Below are 20,630 nucleotides of genomic sequence, written 5' to 3' on the forward strand. Positions count from 1 at the left end.
CAGCTTCTTGTGCTAACGACTATCATCAGAAGCAGCCTTGGAGTTACAGTGTCATTATCGAATTATCATTAAAGTCTGGTGGTGACAGGGAGGTAATTTGGTTTTTCCTTCCCTCGTCCTGAGTATGTTCCCTATGAGAGAAGAGGAAAAGGGTTGAAATTATGTGTTAGAATGATGTATAGCATGTAGCAGAAGATGGCCTAGTTGGCCATCATTGGGAAGAGAGGCCCCTTGGTCTAGCAAACTTTATATGCCCCAGTACAGGGGAACACCAGGGCCAAGAAGTGGAAGTGAGTGGGTAAGGGAGCACGGTAGGGGTAGGGTATAGGTGACTTTTAGGATAGCATTCGAAATATAAATGAAGAAAATATCTAATAAAAATGTAGCCGGGCGTTGGTGGCGCACGCCTTTAATCCCAGCACTCGGGAGGCAGAGGCAGGCGGATTTCTGAGTTCGAGGCCAGCCTGGTCTACAGAGTGAGTTCCAGGACAGCCAGGGCTACACAGAGAAACCCTGTCTCAAAAAACCAAAAAAAAAAAAAAGGTAAGAACCTAATAAAAATGTAGTAAAAAATTAAAAAATAAATAAAATATCTAGAAATTAAAAAAAAAAAAAAGATGTATAGCACCTGCCTAGCATGTCCCGAGGAAATGAACTTGTAACATCATTAAAGAAATGTTTGCCCTGTTAGGATTTCAGCTGTATTTTGCTTTTGAAAGTTTCCCATGAAAACTTACTTTTGTTGAAAAATGACAAGATATGCTAGCATATTTCCTTGGATTTAAGAAATTTGTTATAATATACTTGGTGTGGTGTCTCAGCATTCAGTACGCTGAGACAAAAGAATTTCCATGATTTTGAAGCTAGCCTAGGTTACGTCTCTCCTTTAGTTCATTTCAACCCATTTTCTTTACTTAGGTTGGTATGTATGTATTTGTTTTGGTTTCTGCGAAAACCTATACCTGCCACCCTCTCACCTCTTCCACTCTGGAAAAACCACAGCTCCTTGTTCTCTGACAGGGCACCTCAAGCTCTCTGTTGGCTTATTTATTTATTTATTTATTTATTTATTTATTTATTTATTTAGTCATCTGAAGTGTGGCATAGGTGTTCTAGGCTTCCATGATCCTTGGCACCCACACTTGACTCCTTGTAGCTGCTAGGGCACAAAGAGCTGGAGGCAGCTGTTTGCATCCTCCGGTCTTGTTCTTTACTTCATATGTGGGAGTGAGGGATCCTGGTGAGTCAAACCTCACGCGCCACGCCCTGTAGCCCTGTGATCGTTTCTGCTCCCTGGGCGCAAGGGATCAGGGTGGGCCAGGCGCGTGCCCTGTGGTCGGTTGTTACCACCCTGGGCGCAAAGGCCCCCCTTTCCCTTTCAGCACAGATGTCAGTTTGTACTGGGGCAGAGCTGTTGTCTGGAGAGTTTGCTGGCATCTTCCAAAGAGGTCTAGGAAACGCGGAATTTACAACTTTCTCAGGCAAATAGATTCTCACCTTCCAGCCTGCCACCCCAAAGCCAAGCCACCCAGTAAGACCACTTCCAACAGCCTCAGCAGGTACATCTCTTAAGAGGAGAGCAGGTGGGAGGGGCTGCCTTCCTGAAATGTTAAGGGCGAACTTTATTTAGGCTCTCTGTCTGGCAAGAGCATTCCTGTTGTTGAGTCCTGATGCACAACTGCCATATTTAAGGCCCTTTCTTGTTTCTTAGGGGTATTTGTTCAGCTATTGGATCTCTACCAGTCAGAAACTACTTTCCATTAGTTTTTTTCCACATCCTAGTATGTGTTTCCTAAGGCTGGTGCAACAAGGTAGCATAGACTTTGTGGCTTGAAGTGGACGTTAATCACTACCCAGTCCCTAGATTAGAATCTCAAACTTAAGGTGTTTCCAGGGCAGGTTTCTCCTAGAGAGTTGTAGGGAGACAAGTGTGTGCTGCTCTGCTCACTTCTGGTGGTTGTTTGCAATCATTACTGTCCTTTGACTTATAGACCCGTATATGAGCCAATATCTGCCTCAAATGCAGGCACATTCCCTTCTCTGTGTGCCTGTGTCCCTGTATTTACTTTGTATTCGGAAACCCTTAGATTGGGGCCTGATCTGGTCTAACATGAACTCAGTCTGATGACATCTTCAACCACCCTAATTCCAAACAAGGTCACGTTCACACAGGGTCTGCATATATCTGGGGCAGAACACATTTCAACCCACAGTGACATGAAAACTTGTTACTTTTTCTCATTAGGAACCTCCCCTGACCACATTTCCTCTCTCTAGTATACAGGAATTATTCTCTATTTTAGCCACATTTCTCTCAAATTCTTATATTCATGTTCCTTCTATTTCCTCTCTGACAGTTGTCTAGGAGACTTAAGTCAAGTAGGCATTGGTGTCTCTTGAGTTACTGAAATTGCTGCTCCTCTTCACGTTCCAGACACCAGGCTTCATTGTTTTTCTCACACATATTTGATATGTGTATACCTGTCACTGGGTGTGCATATTTTAAATTTTATAAGGTGTCTCTTAGACCTTTTACCTGAAATGTTTTCTGTTGGCTGAAATATTAACAAAAGCTTACAAGAAAAACTGTTTGTATTTTTAAGTCCACAATTGTATCAGTGAGTATTTTCTACTTACGTTAGGAATTATGCCCAACATAGTCGAGAAATTGGGTCTTTAAAACCTTTATAAAAATAGTTTATTTCATGCCACTACTGATCTTTGATTGAAAATAGATTTTTTTGATACAATGTGTTCTGATTATGGGTTTCCCTCCCTTATCTCCTTCCAGATCCTCCTACTTCCCCATCCACCTGAATCCACATCCTTTCTTTTCACTCTCATTAGAAAATGAGCATGCATCTAAAAATAGAAAATAATAAAATGGAATAATATAAAAACAGAATAGGAGAAAACAAACAAACAAACAGAAGGGAGAAAAAAGCCCAAGACCCCCTTTTTGGGGGGGGGTCAAATGACACTTTCACAGGGGTTGCCTATCAGACATCCTGCATATTAAATATTTACAACTCACAACAGTAGCAAAATTACAGATAGGAACTAGCAATGAAAATAATGTTATGGTTGGGCGTCACCACAACATGAGGAACTGCATTAAAGCATTGCAACATTAGGAAGGTTGAGAGCCACTGGAGCACATTTAAAGGGAAATGTAGTTCTCTGCTGACTACTTTTCATGCTTATACATCCTGAAGAAGGTTTGAGAAAAATCCCCAACAGGAGTTCAGTCTTTCCTAGATTGGGACTAAATGAGGACTAGGAACAAAGAAGCAGAACTGACAGTTCAGATGCTAGAACTGCTACTTTCTACTTGGCATTATTCAAGACTCCCAGCCCAAACTTACCTTGTTGCCTGTGGTTTTATTGTCAAGTTCAAGTGTGACTGAAGGTGATGGAATAATGTACTTACTTATTCATAACACTCCATATTCCTGTGCCATAATTGTCTCCAATATAAGGTGAACACTGTTTAAGACATTCCCAATGGAAACTGCAGTCTTCTAAAGTCTCTCTACAGTGGTAGGCAAGCAAAGTGTACACCTTTATTAGCACTGGTTTTGAGGAGTTTACTTCAGAACTCAACAGAAATATCTGCCTACTCATCTCTGCAATGCTGATCCTAACTGTATTAGAGCCCAGATCCCTATTTGCTTTCTAACATTGTTTTTGTTTGTTCAATAGTCCTATATTATGTTTGGAAATTTCCTGAGGTGAGGTTTGCTGATTATGTTTTTGTTGTGGTGGTTGTGGATGTTGTTGTTCTTATTCTTCCTTGACAGCATTCAGATCCTCCTTGAGAGCAAAGGATATTTACATCAGGCCAACATGCATACAATTCAGGACTTACCTTCAGAATGATGAAAGCACAGAGGGAATAACAGATCCTGCAGCACAACTGTAAGTAACTCTCCTTGACAAAAGAATAGTTCGTAGTTGCATAGGAATGAATCTTCTTCCTATCTTCAGTTGTACTGTGGCCTAAATACAGAGGCTCATTGTTAAGCAGAGAATAACTGCCTGTGGGTTAGCTTATTGTAGTGAGCTCTTTATGATTTTTATTTAAATCTCTTACTCATACAAAAAATGCGGTAAAATTTAAAAACAAAATTGATAACTTTTGAAGCAAATATTATAGAAAACAAGCAAGATATACAGAAAAAATTATCTTTATTGAATTTCCAACCATAAGACTTCATAGCTTTTTGAGTTTTCCTGTGACTATCTTCTCTGAGATGAGGTTAATCATGTGCAACATGGGAATAACAGTGTATGTCAAGGGTGTATTTTAACTCAATAATGGGTCTTTCACTGCTCTGTTGTCATTCTTGAGTTTAAACATTTTGTTTTTATTTAACTTGTCATTCAAAAAGACCAAAAATATGTCAGCACCTCCCAGAAGAAGTGTGGTGTCTGTTTCAGTTGTTTTTATGTTTCTGTGACGAGTCATCTCATAATGAATACCCACTGAAGGGAATTAACTGCTTGATTAACAGTTTCAGAGGGTTCATCATGTAGGTACTTGGTGCTGTGCTTCTGAGCCATGGTAAAGCAAAGCTTTATGATAGCAAGCATATGGAGGGTGGGGCTGGTCACACTCTGGTAGACAGGAAATTGTAGACCAGACGTAAACAGTCAAAGTCAGCATTCATTTACCAACTTCCTTCAGCTAAACTATATCTCCTAAAGTTTCTGTCAAAATAGTACCATAATTTGGGAAATAAGTAACCAATAAATGAGCCTGTACAGAACTGCTTGTATTCACACCATAACAGTGTCACCTGAAGTGCTTGCTCTGGTACCATAATGATAAAACAGACATAGTATATGAATTTCATTGAATAATTTTGTTGATATATTAAATGAACAGTGTGGGATTTTCCTTTGAATGCCTTAACATTTTATTTACAGGGAGGTACTGAATTTTTCATATGTAATTTGGAAGCTAAATCAATTACAAAAATGAAGTGTGCAAAGCATCCATCAACCATTAGTGTGAAATTGACAAGTGTTCCAGAGTTACCTTATAAGAAAGGCTTACTGAATTCATCACCTAAGCCAAAAGAAAAACATAATGCCAAGTCAAAGTATGGTAAAAATGAATCAATGGTCCTGAGGTCTCCACCCACAGGAGAGTCAATTGTACGATTTGCCTTGCCAATACCATTGAGTAAAACGAAGGAAAAGATATCAGCTGATGAAATGGTCAGGAGGATTGCCACAAATCTGAAGATGGTAAGGTATTTGCTGGGTCTTCTATTGGAATAATTCCCAATCTGGTCACTAGCTGGGGGATTTGCTGTTAGGCAGCAGGTGAATCAGCTATAGTTATGATGGACTCAGTATATCATTATGCCAATGATAAGATTTATCACATCCAGCCATGTGGAGGGAATCAGAAGAAAAATGGGATGAAGCCTATAGACTGCTCTCTTATTGAAGTTGTATGAGGCATGCTTAGTTGCTTTGGCAGTAATTTATGACCACTCACATAGTATTTGTGCTAGAAGAAGTCTTTAGACACTCAGTACCCAGAGTAGTGATCACTTAAAGTGGTCTGTCTGAGTTTCACTGCTGTGAATAGACACCATGACCAAGAGAACTCTCATAAAGGACAACATTTATTTGGGACTAGCTTACAGGTTCAGAGGTTCAGTCCATTATCATCAAGGCAAGAACATAACATTGTCCAGGCAGACATGGGGCTGGAGAAATTTAGAGTTCTACATCTTGTTCCAAATGGAACTAGAAGACTGGGTGGTCTTAAAGCCCATGCCCACAGTGACACATGTACTCAACCAAGGCCATACCAGCTAATAGTGCCATTTCCTGGGCCAAACATATACAAACCATCACATGATATCTGACAAGCATATATTAGAATTCTAGATTCCAGATAAGCAGGAGTTTAACATAAAGCATAATTTCTGGGATAAAACTCATTCTTTCTAGCTTCCTGAAAACAAAATTTTCTAAATGTCAGGTTAAGGCCATCATTACAAGCAGGAATTTGTGTATATAAGCATCTTGAAATCTCATGCCATCTATAGTAATTTTTGTCTACACCCCAAGCAAGAAAGTCAAGACAAATCTACAGCATTTGATATTTCTCTAATTTTCTTTTTACATAATGGTTGACAATCAAGTTGCTAATGGGCTTTTAAATGAGCACAAGGAGGGAAGACACTAAATTAAAGAAATTATAGTTTATCATACTTCTAAGATATCTTTTATATCACAGTTTGCTATTGTGGAGAATGTCTTTTAAATTTTATTGCTTTCTTCTCTTTACATTTTTCATTTTTTAAATATTAATTTTACATCCAGATTACAGCCTCCTATTTCTTGTCCTCCAAGTCCCACCTTTACAAATAATTGCCCCCTTTGTGTCCTCCCTTGGGTACCACCAAACCCTGGGGCATCTAGTTCCAGCAGTTTTAGGGACATCCTCTCCCACTGAGATCCAAACCGGCAGTCCAAGTAGTGGAAAAGGGGATCTGATGGTGGAGATCAGAGACAGTGACAGCCTCTGTTCCACGTGTTAGGGGAACATATGAACATGCTTTTGCATGCTTCCTGGTTGGTGGCCCAAGCTCTGTGAGTCCCTATGGTCCTAAGTTAATTGACTCTGTAGGTGTTCTTGGGGTATCCGTTACACCTCTGAGTTTCCCATTTCTATACTCCACTGTTCTACAAGATTACCCAGGCTCAGCCTAAAGTTTGGCTGTGGATCTCTGCATGAACCTAATTCTGCTGCTAGATGAAGCCTCTCAGGAGACAGTTATGCTAGGTTCCTATTTGAAGCACAGCAGGGTATAAAAACAGTGTCAGGGTTTGGCTCTCTCACATGGAATGGGTCTCAATTTGGGGCATACATTGGTTAGTTGTTCCCTTAGTCTCTGTTCCATCTTTATCCCTGCACATATTGTAAGCAAGACAATTTTGGGTTGAAGAGTCTGTGTATGGATTGAGGTCTCCTTCCTTCCTCTAGAAACCCTGTCTGGCTGCAAGAGGTAGCAATTTCAGTTTCTATATACCTCTCTGGTAGGAATCCAAGCTCACCACCCTCATAGACTCCCCCTATTCTCTTCCTTCCTAGGTCTCCAGCTAGTTACCAGAAATGCCTCCAAATCCAATTTCCATTCTGACTCCCAGTCCTCTCTCACCCCATCACCCCATACTGGATCTCCATCACAGTTCCCCTCCTAATGTCCTCTTTTACCCAATTTCCATTATCCATTCACCTCAGATGACTATTTAGTTTCCCTATCTGAGTAAGATTCATGCATCCTCCCTTGGAACCTCCTTATTACCCAGTTTATTTGGGTCTGTGTACTGTTGCATGGTTATCCTGTGCTTTATCACTAATGCCCACTTATAAGTGAAAACATACCATAAGTGTCTTTCTGGTTCTGGGTTACCTCATTCAGGAGGTATATATATTCTCAAGTTGCAGTCTTTGCCTGAAAATTTAATGATTCCTTTGTTTTTAATAGCTGAATTGTATTCTGTTGTGTAGATGTACTAAATTTTCTTGATCCATTCTTAAGTTGAGGGACATATAAGTTGTTTCCAGTTTTTGGCTATTACGAATAGAGCTGCTATGAGTGCAGCTGAGCAAGTGCCCCTGTGGTACTATGGGACATCTTTCTTGTATATTCCCAGGAGTGGTATAGCTCTTTACATTTCTTTTATTTAATGTGATATTCAGAGGAAAATCAGACTTTGAGGAAAATTCGGCATTGTTCAGCAACTCATAGACACATACCTATTTTAGCTATTTATCCACATAGAGAAGATACAGCCTTGGAGTGTACACATACATAGGAAGCAGGCTCAAGCACGATTGAGCTTGGCATCTTCTTGACAAACTGTGATGAGTCAAAGTGTAAAAAGCTTATATTCCAGCCAATGGCAATAAAGTGACATCTGTAAGATCATGGTATGAATGTTTTAGCATTTTGACTATGAATAAATGTATCTTGCTGTCCATTTTTCTTAGGTTGTTTCTAACTTGGAAGACACCTATGGAGCTTGCTATGATAATGGAGAAAAGGCAGCAGAAAAAAGTGAAGCAGAAGGCTTGTCTGTATGTGTATATAATGCTAATGAAATAAATTAAATGCTGGAAGGGGTTAGCCCTCACCTTCAGAATCCACAAACATACACTGTCTGAATAGGCCACTATCTACACAAAGATTCTCTTGTGACATTTGACAAAACTGTACTAATGTTTCCAGCTTCAGCCAATTCCTCCTGTCTTAACTATCTGTAAGTCTACTTTTTATAGTCTTGCTTCTATGGGGAGTTTTAAATATGAGCTTGGTTATTTTGATCGTCTTGGCTGTAAGAAAGTATTCTTGCACCAGCAAAATGGTTCAGTGGGTAAAGATGCTTGCCATTAAGTCTGAAAGCTTGAGTTCAGTCTTTGGGACCTACATGATGGAGAGAGAGGGCCAACTCTTGCAAGTTGTAACTCCATGTGTATACTCTTGCAACCAAATGTGAGCTCCACCCCCAAATAAATAATAAATGTAAGTTTTAAAAAGTATTTTCTTTTCTAAACTTTAAGATAGAAAATAAAATGAGTTTTTAAATGTAGTAAATAGATGTAATTCAACTATTAATTAAAACCGAAGTATGCTGCTTCTTCTTCTTCTTCTTCTTCTTCTTCTTCTTCTTCTTCTTCTTCTTCTTCTTCTTCTTCTTTTGTTTTGTTTTTTTGAGACAGGGTTTCTCTGTGTAGCCGTGGCTGTCCTGGAACTCACTTTGTAGAGCAGGCTGGCCTTGAACTCAGAAATCCACCTGCCTCTCCCTCCAGAGTGCTGGGATTAAAGGCATACGACACCACATCCGGCTATTATGGTTCTTCTTAAGTTGGTTGTTTCTGTTTCTTATTGTTCCTTGTTTGCTTTAATCTTTTAAGGTATTTTAAAAATTTTATTTACGAGTATGTGTTCATGTCTGCATGTGCACATGTGATGGTCCCTGTAGATGCCAGAAAAAGACATTGGGATAAAGTGACAGGAGGTTGTAAGCCATCCAATGTGGGTGCTGAGAACTGGATCCCAGTTTTGAGAAGGCATCAGGCACCCTTAACTGCTGAACCATCTTGAAAGCAATGTTTTACATACATTTGCCTCATCCATTTTTTTGCATTTGAACTTTTCAACTTCTAGGTTTTTATTGTTATTTTGTGTGTATGAACAACTGCATGTGCCATAGAATATATATAGAGATCAGAGGATAATTTTGTGGAGTTAGTTTTCTTCTTTCCCATTTACATGGGTCCCAGGAACCAAATTCAGGTTATCAGGTCTGTTCCATTCCTCTCTTAGCCATATGGCCAGTCCCCATTTATACCATTCAAACATAAAACCTTATCCTTTTATTTATAATTAGTTTTAAAATGGATTGATTTAGGCTATTTAATAAGAAACCTGGGTTGAAACTTCTCATAAATCTATTTAATATCCGTATTTATTTATATTGCATTTAATTTTGTTCACCAGAATTTAAATTTGTTCACTGTTTAGATCTTTTACATGATTTGTTTGTCTTACAGTTTGGAGGGACTATTAATGACATTATGTTTAAAACTTTAGTTTCTCTATATTAAATCTCAAAGTACACATTTGCACCCTACACAATAATAGTGGGAGGCTTCAACACACCACTCTCAACAATGGACAGATCCTGGAAGCAGAAACTAAACAGAGACATTGAAACTAACAGAAGTAATGAAAGAAATGGATTTAACAGATATCTACAGAACATTTTATCCAAAACAAAAGGATATATCTTCTTTTCAGCACCTCAGGGCACCTTCTCCAAAATCGACCATATAGTGGGTCACAAAACAGCCTTCAACAGATAAAAAAATATTGAAATTATCCCATGCATCCTATCAGATCACCACGGATTGAGACTGATCTTCAGTAATAACATAAATAAAAGAAAGTCAACCTTCATGTGGAAGATCAACAGCATTCTACTCAATGATACCTTGGTCGCTGATCAGGGTCACACGTCCCTTGCCATCCACGCCAACACTGGGGTTCTCCTGACACCCGCAAGGACCCCCACAGGACCCTCCACAGGATCTTAAGACCTCTGGTGAGTGGAACACAACTTCTGCCAGGAGGCAGGTTCGAACACCAGATATCTGGGCACCTTCCCTGCAAGAGGAGAGCTTGGCTGCAGGGAGTACTCTGACCACTAAAACTAAGGAGAGATCTAGTTTCCCAGGTCTGCTGATAGAGGCTAACATAATCACCTGAGGAACAAGCTCTAAACAGAGACAACTATAACAACTAGCTCCAGAGATTACCAGATGGCGAAAGGCAAACGTAAGAGTCCTACTAACAGAAATCAAGACCACTCACCATCATCAGAATGCAGCACTCCCACCCCACCTAGTCCTGGGCACCCCAACACACTGAAAAAGCTAGACCCGGATTTAAAAGCATATCTCAGGATGATGGTAGAGGACATCAAGAAGGACTTTAATAACTGAGTTAAAGAAATACAGGAGAACACAGCTAAACAGGTAGAAGACCTTAAAAAGGAAACACAGAAATCCCTTAAAGAATTGCAGGAAAACACAACCAAACAGGTGATGGAATTGAATAAAACCATCCAAGATCTAAAAAGGGAAGGAGACACAATAAAGAAAACCCAAAGTGAGACAACACTGGAGATAGAAACCCTAGGAAAGAAATCTGGAACCATAGATGCGAGCATCAGCAACAGAATACAAGAGATGGAAGAGAGAATCTCAGGTGCAGAATATTCCATAAAGAACATCGGCACAACAGTCAAAGAAAATACAAAACGCAAAAAGATCCTAACTCAAAACATCCAGGAAATCCAGAACACAATGAGAAGACCAAACCTAAGATAATAGGAGTAAATGAAAATGAAGATTTTCAACTTAAAGGGCCAGCAAATATCTTCAACAAAATTATAGAAGAAAACTTCCCAAACCTAAAGAACGAATGCCCATGAACATACAAGAAGCCTACAGAATTCCAAATAGACTGGACCAGAAAAGAAATTCCTACCAACACATACTAATCAGAACAACAAATGCACTAAATAAATATAGAATATTAAAATCAGTAAGGGAGAAAGGTCAAGTAACATATAAAGTCAGGCCTATCAGAATTACACCAGACTTTTCACCAGAGACTATGAAAGCCAGAAGAACCTGGACAGATGTTATACAGACACTAAGAGAACACAAATGCCAGCCCAGGCTACTATACCCAGCCAAACTCCCAATTACCATAGATGGAGAAACCAAAGTATTCCACGACAAAACCAAATTCACACATTATCTTTCCACGAATCCAGCCCTTCAAAGGATAACAGAAAACAACCAATACAAGAACGGAAATCACGCCCTACAAAAAGGAAGAAAGTAATCCCTAAACAAACCAATAAGAAGACAGCCACAAGAACAGTATGCCAACTCTAACAACAAAAATAAAAGGAAGCAACAATTACTTTTTCTTAATATCTCTTAATATCAATGGACTCAATTCCCCAATAAAAAGACATAGACTAACAGACTGGCTACTCAAACAGGACCCAACATTCTGCTGCTTACAGGAAACCCATCTCAGGGAAAAAGACAGACACTACCTCAGAGTGAAAGGCTGGAAAACAATTTTCCAAGCAAATGGTCTGAAGAAACAAGCTGGAGTAGCCATTCTAATATCGAATAAAATCGACTTCCAACCCAAAGTTATCAAAAAAGACAAGGAGGGACACTTCATTCTCATCAAAGGTAAAATCCTCCAAGAAAAACTCTCAATTCTGAATATCTATGCTCCAAATGCAAGGGCAGCCACATTCATTAAGACACTTTAGTAAAGCTCAAAGCACACATTGCACCACACACAATAATAGTGGGAGACTTCAACACACCACTTTCATCAATGGACAGATCGTGGAAACAGAAACTAAACAGGGACACAGTGAAACTAACAGAAGTTATGAAACAAATGGACATAACAGATATCTACAGAATATTTTATCCTAAAACAGAAGGATATACATTCTTCTCAGCACCTCCCGGGACCTTCTCCAAAATTGACCATATAATTGGTCACAAAACAGGCCTCAACAGATACAAAAATATTGAAATTGTCCCATGCATCCTATCAGACCACCATGGACTAAGGCTGATCTTCAATAACAACGTAAATAATGGAAAGCCAACATTCATGTGGAAACTGAACAACACTCTTTTCAATGATACCTCGGTCAAGGAAGGAATAAAGAAAGAAATTAAAGACCTTTTAGAGTTTAATGAAAATGAAGCCACACAATGAAAGCATTTCTAAGAGGGAAACTCATAGTTCTGAGTGCCTCCAAAAAGAAACTAGAGAGAGCCACACTAGCAGCTTGACAACACACCAAAGAGCTCTAGAAAAAAAGGAAGAAAATTCACCCAAGAGGAGTAGATGGCAGAAAATAATCAAACTCAGGGGCGAAATCAACCAAGTGGAAACAAGAACTATTCAAAGAATCAACCAATCGAGGAGCTGGTTCTTTGAGAAAATCAACAAGATAAATAAACCCTTAGCTAGACTAACTAGAGGGTACAGGGACAGCATCCTAATTCACAAAATCAGATGAAAAGGGAGACATAACAGATCCTGAAGAAATCCCAAACACCATTAGATCCTTCTACAAAAGGCTATACTCAACAAAACTGGAAAACCTGGATGAAACGTACAAATTTCTAGACAGATACCAGGTAACAAAGTTAAATCAGAATCAAGTTAATGATCTAAACAGTCCCATATCCCCTAAAGAAATAGAAGCAGTCATTAATAGTCTCCCAGCCAAAAAAAAAAAAAAAAAAAAAAAAAAAAAAAAAAAAAAAGCCCAGGACCAGATGGGTTTAGTTCAGAGTTCTATCAGACCTTCAAAGAAGATCTAATTCCAGTTCTGCACAAACTATTCCACAAAATAGAAGTAGAAGGTACTCTACCCAACTCATTCTATGAAGCCACAATTACTCTGATACCTAAACCACATAAAGACCCAACAAAAATAGAGAACTTCAGACCAATTTTCCTTATGAATATCGATGCAAAAATACTCAATAAAATTCTCGAGAACTGAATCCAAGAACACATCAAAACAATCATCCATCCTGACCAAGTTGGTTTTATTCCAGGGATGCAGGGATGGTTTAATATACAGAAATCCATCAACATAATCCATCATATAAACAAACTCAAAGACAAAAACCACATGATCATCTTGTTAGATGCGGAAAAAGCATTGGACAAGATCCAACACCCATTCATGATAAAAGTCTTGGAAAGATCAGGAATTCAAGGCCCATACCTAAACATGATAAAAGCAATCTACAGCAAACCAGTAGCCAACATCAAAGTAAATGATGAGAAGCTGGAAGCAATCCTACTAAAATCAGGGACTAACAAGGCTGCCCACTTTCTCCCTACCTATTCAACATTGTACTTGAAGTCCTAGCCAGAGCAATTCGACAACACAAGGAGATTAAGCGGATACAAATTGGAAAAGATGAAGTCAAAATATCACTTTTTGCAGATGATATGATAGTATATATAAGTGACCCTAAAAATTACACTAGAGAACTCCTAAACCTGATAAACAGCTTCAGAGCAGTAGTTGGATATAAAATTAACTCAAACACGTCAATGGCCTTTCTCTACACAAAGGATAAACAGGCTGAGAAAGAAATTAGGGAAACAACACCCTTCTCAATAGTCACAAATAATATAAAATATCTTGGCATGACTCTAACTCAGGAAGTGAACGATCTGTATGATAAGAACTTCAAGTCTCTGAAGAAAGAAATTAAAGAAGATCTCAGAAGATGGAAAGATCTTCCATGCTCATGGATTGGCAGGATCAACATTGTAAAAATGGCTATTTTGTCAAAAGCAATCTAGAGATTCAATGCAATCCCCATCAAAATTCCAACTCAATTCTTCCACGAATTAGAAAGAGCAATCTGAAAATTCATCTGGAATGACAAAAAACCTAGGATAGCAAAAACTCTTCTCAAGAATAAAAGAACCTCTGGTGGAATCACCATGCCTGACCTAAAGCTTTACTACAGTGCAATTGTGATAAAAACCACATTGTACTGGTATAGTGACAGACAAGTAGACCAATGGAATAGAATTGAAGACCCAGAAATGAACCCACACACCTATGGTCACCTGACCTTCGACAAGGGAGCTGAAACCATCCAGTGGAAGAAAGACAGCATTTTCAACAAATGGTGCTGGCAGGAATGGTGGTTATCATGTAGAAGAATGCGAATTGATCCATTCCTATCTCCTTGTACTAAGGTCAAATCTAAGTGGATCAAGGAACTCCACATAAAGCCAAAGACACTGAAACTTATAAAGGAGAAAGTGGGGAAAAGCCTCGAAGATATGGGCACAGGGGAAAATTTCCTGAATAGAACAGCAATGGCTTGTGCTGTAAGATCGAGAATTGACAAATGGGACCTCATGAAACTGCAATGCTTCTGTAAGGCAAAACACACCGTCAATAAGACAAAAAGGCCACCAACAGATTGGGAAAGGATCTTTACCTATCCTAAATCAGATAGGGGACTAATATCCAATATATATAAAGAACTTAAGAAGGTGTACTCCAGAAACTCAAATAACCCCATTAAAAAATGGGGCTCAGAACTAATTCTCACCTGAGGAATACCGAATGGCTGAGACGCACCTGAAAAAATGGTTCAGCATCTTTAATCATCAGAGAAATGCAAATCAAAACAACCCTGAGGTTCCATCTCATACCAGTCAGAATGCCTAAGATCAAAAATTCAGGTCACAGCAGATGCTGGTGAGGATTGGAGAAAGAGGAACACTCCTTCATTGTTGGTGGGATTGCAAGCTTGTACAACCACTCTGGAAATCAGTCTGGTGGTTCCTAAGATGCTTGGTCATAGTACTACTGGAGGATACCAAAATACCTCTTCTGGTCATATATCCAGAAGATGTTCCAACTGGTAAGAAGGACACATGCTCCACTATGTTCATAGCAGCCTTATTTATAATAGCCAGAAGATGAAAAGAATCCACTTGCCCCTCAACAGAGGAGTGGAACAAAAAATGTGGTACATTTACACAATGGAGTACTACTCAGCTATTAAGAGGAATGAATTTATGAAATTCCTAGGTAAATGGTTGGACCTGGAGGGCATCATCCTGAGTGAGGTAACTCAATCACAAAAGAACTCAAATGATATATACTCACTGATAAGTGGATATTATCCCAGAAACTTAGTATACCTGAGATATAAGATACAATTTGCAAAACACATGAAACTGAAGAAGAACGAAGACCAAAAGTGTGGACACTTTGCCCCTTCTTAGAATGGGAAACAATCACCCATGGAAGGAGTTACAGAGACAAAGTTTGGAGCTGAGACAAAAGGATGGACCATCTAGAGACTGCCATATCCAGGGATCCATCCCATAATCAGCCATCAAACGATGACACCATTGCATACACTAGCAAGAGTTTGCTGAAAGTACCCTGATATAGCTGTCTCTTTTGAGACTATGCCAGGGCCTAGCAAACACAGAAGTGGATGCTCACAGTCAGCTATTGGATGGATCACAGCCCCAATGGAGGAGCTAGAGAAAGTATCCAAGGAGCTAAAGGGATCTGCAATCCTGTAGGTGCAACAACATTACGAACTAACCAGTACCCGAGCTCTTGACTCTAGCTGCATATGTGTCAGAAGATGGGCTAGTTGGCCATCACTGGATAGAGAGGCCCATTCGACATACAAACTTTATATGCCCCAGTGCAGGGAAACGCTAGGGCCAAAAAGTGGGAATGGCTGAGTATGGGAGTGGGGGGGAGGGTATGGGGGACTTTTGGGATAGCATTGGAAATATAATTGAGGAAAATATGTAATAAAAATTTAATTAAAAAATGATACCTTGGTCAATGAAGAAATAAAGACATTAAAAACTTTTTATAGTTTAATGAAAATGAAGCCACAACATACCCAAACTTATGGGACACAATGAAAACAGTCCTAAAAGAAAAACTCATAGCTCTGAGTGCCTCCAAAAAAGAAACTAGAGAGAGCACACACTAGCAGCTTGACAGTACACCTAAAAGCTCTAGAACAAAAGGAAGCAATTCACCCAAGAGGAGTAGCCTGCAGGAAATAATCACATTCAGTGCTGAAATCAACCAAGTGGAAACAAAAAGAACTATTCAAAAAATCAACCAAACCAGGAGCTGGTTTTTGAGACAATCAACAAGATAGATAAACCCTTAGCCAGACTTTCTAGAGGGCACAGTGTCAGTATCCTAATTAACAAAATCAGAAATGAAAACGGAGACATAACAACAGAACATGAGGAAATCCAAAACATATTCAGATCCTAAATCAAAAGGCTCAACAAAATTGGAAAACCTTGATGAAATGGACAAATTTCTAGACAGATACCAAGTACCTAGGTTCAATCGGGATCAGATTGATGACCTAAACAGTCCCATATCCCCTAAAGATATAGAAGCAGTCATTAATAGTCTCCCAACCAAAAAAAAAAAAAAAAGTCAAGGACCAGATAGGTTTAGTGCAGAGTTCTATTAGACCTCCAAAGAAGACCTAATTCCAATTCTGAAACTATTTTACAAAACAGAAACAGAAGGTACTCTACCCAGTACATTCTATGAAGCCACAATTACTCTGATACCTAAACCACATAAAGACCCAACAAAGAGAGAGAACTGCAGACCAATTTCCCTTATTGAAATCAATGCAAAAATACTCAATAAAATTCTTGCTAACAGAATCCAAGAACTCATCAAAATGATCATCCACCATGATCAACATGGCTTCATTCAGGGATGAAGGAATGGTTTAATATACTGAAATCCATTAATGTAATCCACTATATAAACAAACTCAAAGACAAAAAAACACATGATCATCTCCTTAGATGCTGAGAAAGCGTTTGACAAAATCAAACACTCATTCATGATAAAAGTTTGGAATGATCAGGAATTCAAGGCCCATACCTAAACAAAATAAAACCAATATACAGCAAACCAGTAGCCAATATCAAACTTGAAGCAATCCCACTAAAGTCAGGGACTAGACAAGGCTGTCCATTCTCTTCCTACCTATTCAATACAGTACTTAAAATCCTAGCCAGAGCAATTAGACAACAGAAGGAGGTCAAGGGGATACAAATTGGAAAAGAAGAAGTCAAAATATCATTATTTGCAGATGATATGATAGGATATGTAAGAGATCCTAAAAATTCCACCAGAGAACTCCTAAACCTCATAAAAAGCTTCAGTGAAGAAGCTGGATATGAAATTAACTCAAACAAATCAGTGTCCTTTCTCTACACAAAGGATAAACAGCCTGAGAAAGAAATTAGGGAAACAACACCCTTCACAATAGTCACAAATAATATAAAATACCTTGGTGTGATTCTAACTAAGAAAGTGAAAGATCTGTATGATAAGAACGTCAAGTCTCTGAAGAAAGAAATCAAAGAAATCAAAGCTCTCAGAAGATGGAAAGATCTCCCATGCTCATGAATTGGCAGGATTAACAGAGCAAAAATGGCTATCTTGCCAAAAACAATCCACAGATTCAATGCAATCCCTATCAAAATTCCAACTCAATTCTTCACCGAGTTAGAAAGGGCAATTTGCACATTCATCTGGAATAACAAAAAACCTAGGATAGGATAAACTATTCTCAATTTAAGAGAACCTCTGGTGGAATCACCATGCCTTACCTCAAGCTATACTACAGAGCAATTGTGATAAAAACTGCATGGTACTGGTACTGTGACAGACAGGTAGATCAATGGACTTGAATTGAAGACCCAGAAATGAACCTATGGTCACTTGATCTTTGACAAAGGAGCTAAAACCATCCACTGGAAAAAGACAGAATTTTCAACAAATGGTGCTGGCTCAACTGGCTGTTATCATGTACAAGAATATGAATTGATCCATCCTTATCTCCTTGTACAAAGCCCAAGTCTAAGTGGAACAAGGAAATTCACATAAAGCCAGAGACACTGAAACTTATAGAGGAGAAAGTGGGGAAAAGCCTCGATGATATGGGCACAGGGGGAAAATTTCCTGAACAGAACAGCAGTGGCTTGTGCTATAAGATAGAGAGTAGATAAATGGGACCTCATAAAATTGCAAAGCTTCTGTAAGGCAAAAGACACTGTCAATAAGACAAAAAGGCCACCAACAGATTGGGCAAGGATCTTTATCAATCCTAAATCAGATAGGGGACTACTATCCAATATATAAAAAGAACTTAAGAAAATGGATTCCAGAAAAAATCAAATAACACCATTAAAAAGTGGGGTACAGAGCTAAACAAAGAATTCTCAACTGAGGAATACTGAAGGGCTAAGAAGTACCTGAAAAAAATGTTCTACATCGTTAATCATCAGGGAAATGCAAATCAAAACAACCCTGAGATTCCACCTCACATGAATCGGAATGGCTAAGATAAAAAATTCAGTTGACGGCAGATGCTGTCGAGGTTGTAGAGAAAGAGAAACACAATACCTCTTCTGGGCATATATCCAGAAGATGTCCCAACCGGTAAGAAGGACACATGCTCCACTATGTTCATAGCAGCCTTATTTATAATAGCCAGAAGCTGGAAAGAACCCAGATGCCCCTCAACAGAGGAATGGATACAGAAATTATGGTACATTTACACAATGGAGTACTACTCAGCTATTAAAAAGAATGAATTTATGAAATTCCTAGTCAAATGGATGGACCTGGAGGGCATCATTCTGAGTGAGGTAACACAATCACAAAGGAACTCACACAATATGTATTCACTGATAAGTGGATATTAGCCCAAAACTTAGGATACCCAAGATATAAGATACAATTTGCTAAACGCATGAAACTCAAGAAGAATGAAGACCAAAGTGTGGACACTATGCCCCTTCTTAGAATTGGGAACAAAACACCCATGGAAGGAGTTATAGAGACAAAGTTTGGAGCTGTGATGAAAGGATGGACCATCTAAAGACTGCCGTATCCAGGGATCCATCCCATAATCAGCTTCCAAACGCTGACACCATTGCATACACTAGCAAGATTTTGCTGAAAGGACCCAGATATAGCTGTCTCTTGTGAGACAATGCCAGGGCCTAGCAAACACAGAAGTGGATGATCACAGTCAGCTATTGGATGGATCAGAGGGCTCCCAATGGAGAAGCTAGAGAAAGTACCCAAGGAGTTAAAGGGATCTGCAACCCTATAGGGGGAACTACATGATGAACTAACCAGTACCCCAGAGCTCTTTTCTCTAGCTGCATATGTATCGAAAGATGGCCTAGTCGGCCATCACTGGAAAGAGAGGCCCATTGGACTTGCGAACTTTGTATGCCCCAATACAGGGGAATGCCAGGGCCAAAAGAATGGGAATGGGTGGGTAGGGAAGTGTGTGTGGGGCTATGGGGGACCTTTGGGATAGCATTGGAAATGTAATTAAGGAAAATACATAATAAAAAATATTAAAGGCCAGCTACCCACAACACCCGCAACAGGATCTTAAGACTTCTGGTGAGTGGAACACAGCTTCTCCTCCAATCCAATTGCGCGCAGGACCTGAGACTGCATTAGTTAGGGAAGCAGAAAACTGGCCTGAATAGGGCCACAAGCCTCTTACAGTCTGAACAGCACCTGGGTAGCTAGAGCGCATGGTCGGCTGACACCTACCAGCTACCCACGACACCTGCCACAGGATTTTGAGACTTCTGGTGAGTGGTACACAGTTTCTGCTCCAGTCCAATCGCGCGGGACCTGAGACTGCTTTGGTTGGGGAGGCAGAAATCCGGCCTGAGTAGGGCCACAAGCCTCTTCCGGTCAGACCAGCACCGGGGTAGCTAGGGAGCAGGGTCTGTTGACACTCGCCAGCTACCCACAACACCCGCCACAGGATCTTAAGACCTCTGGTGAGTGGAACACAGAGTCTGCTCCAATCTTTAAACAGTGACAACAATAACAACTAATCCCAGAGATTACCAGATGGCGAAAGGTAAACGTAAGAATCTTACTAACAGAAACCACTCACCATCATCAGAACCCAGCACTCCAACTTCGCCCAGTCCAGGGCACCCCAACACACCGGAAAAGCTAGACCCGGTTCTAAAAGCATATCTCACCATGATGGTAGAGGACATCAAGAAGGACTTTAATAACACACTTAAAGAAATACAAAAGAACACTGGTAAACAGGTAGAAGACATTAAAGAGGAAGCACAAAAATCCCTTAAAGAATTGCAGGAGAACACTACTAAACAGGTAGAAGACATTAAAGAGGAAGCACAAAAATCCCTTAAAGAATTGCAGGAGAACACTACTAAACAGGTAGAAGACATTAAAGAGGAAGCACAAAAATCCATTAAAGAATTGCAGGAAAACCAGACCAAACAGGTGATGGAATTGAATAAAACCATCCAAGACCTAAAAAGGGAAGTAGAAACAATGAAGAAAACCCAAATTGAGGCAACACTGGAGATAGAAACACTAGGAAAGAAATCTGGAACCATAGA

The 20,630-nt window shown here is 39.5% G+C and overlaps 1 protein-coding gene across 1 annotated transcript in view; it reads left to right on the forward strand.

Moving 5' to 3' along the window:
- The first annotated feature begins 1,306 nt into the window (after positions 1-1,306).
- LOC110300626 (coiled-coil domain-containing protein 7A-like) overlaps positions 1,307-20,630 on the forward strand; it is a 319,531-nt gene continuing 300,207 nt past the window's right edge. Inside the window, exons 1-4 of the mRNA XM_085843505.1 lie at positions 1,307-1,559; positions 3,801-3,918; positions 4,930-5,253; positions 8,021-8,107. Coding sequence (XP_085699631.1) covers positions 4,981-5,253; positions 8,021-8,107 — 360 coding nt within the window. The 5' untranslated portion in view covers positions 1,307-1,559; positions 3,801-3,918; positions 4,930-4,980. The remainder of the gene's footprint in view (positions 1,560-3,800; positions 3,919-4,929; positions 5,254-8,020; positions 8,108-20,630) is intronic.

Source organism: Mus caroli, unplaced genomic scaffold (genome assembly GCF_978045245.1).
Source record: "Mus caroli unplaced genomic scaffold, Mus_caroli_1 scaffold_10, whole genome shotgun sequence".
NCBI lineage: Eukaryota > Metazoa > Chordata > Mammalia > Rodentia > Muridae > Mus > Mus caroli.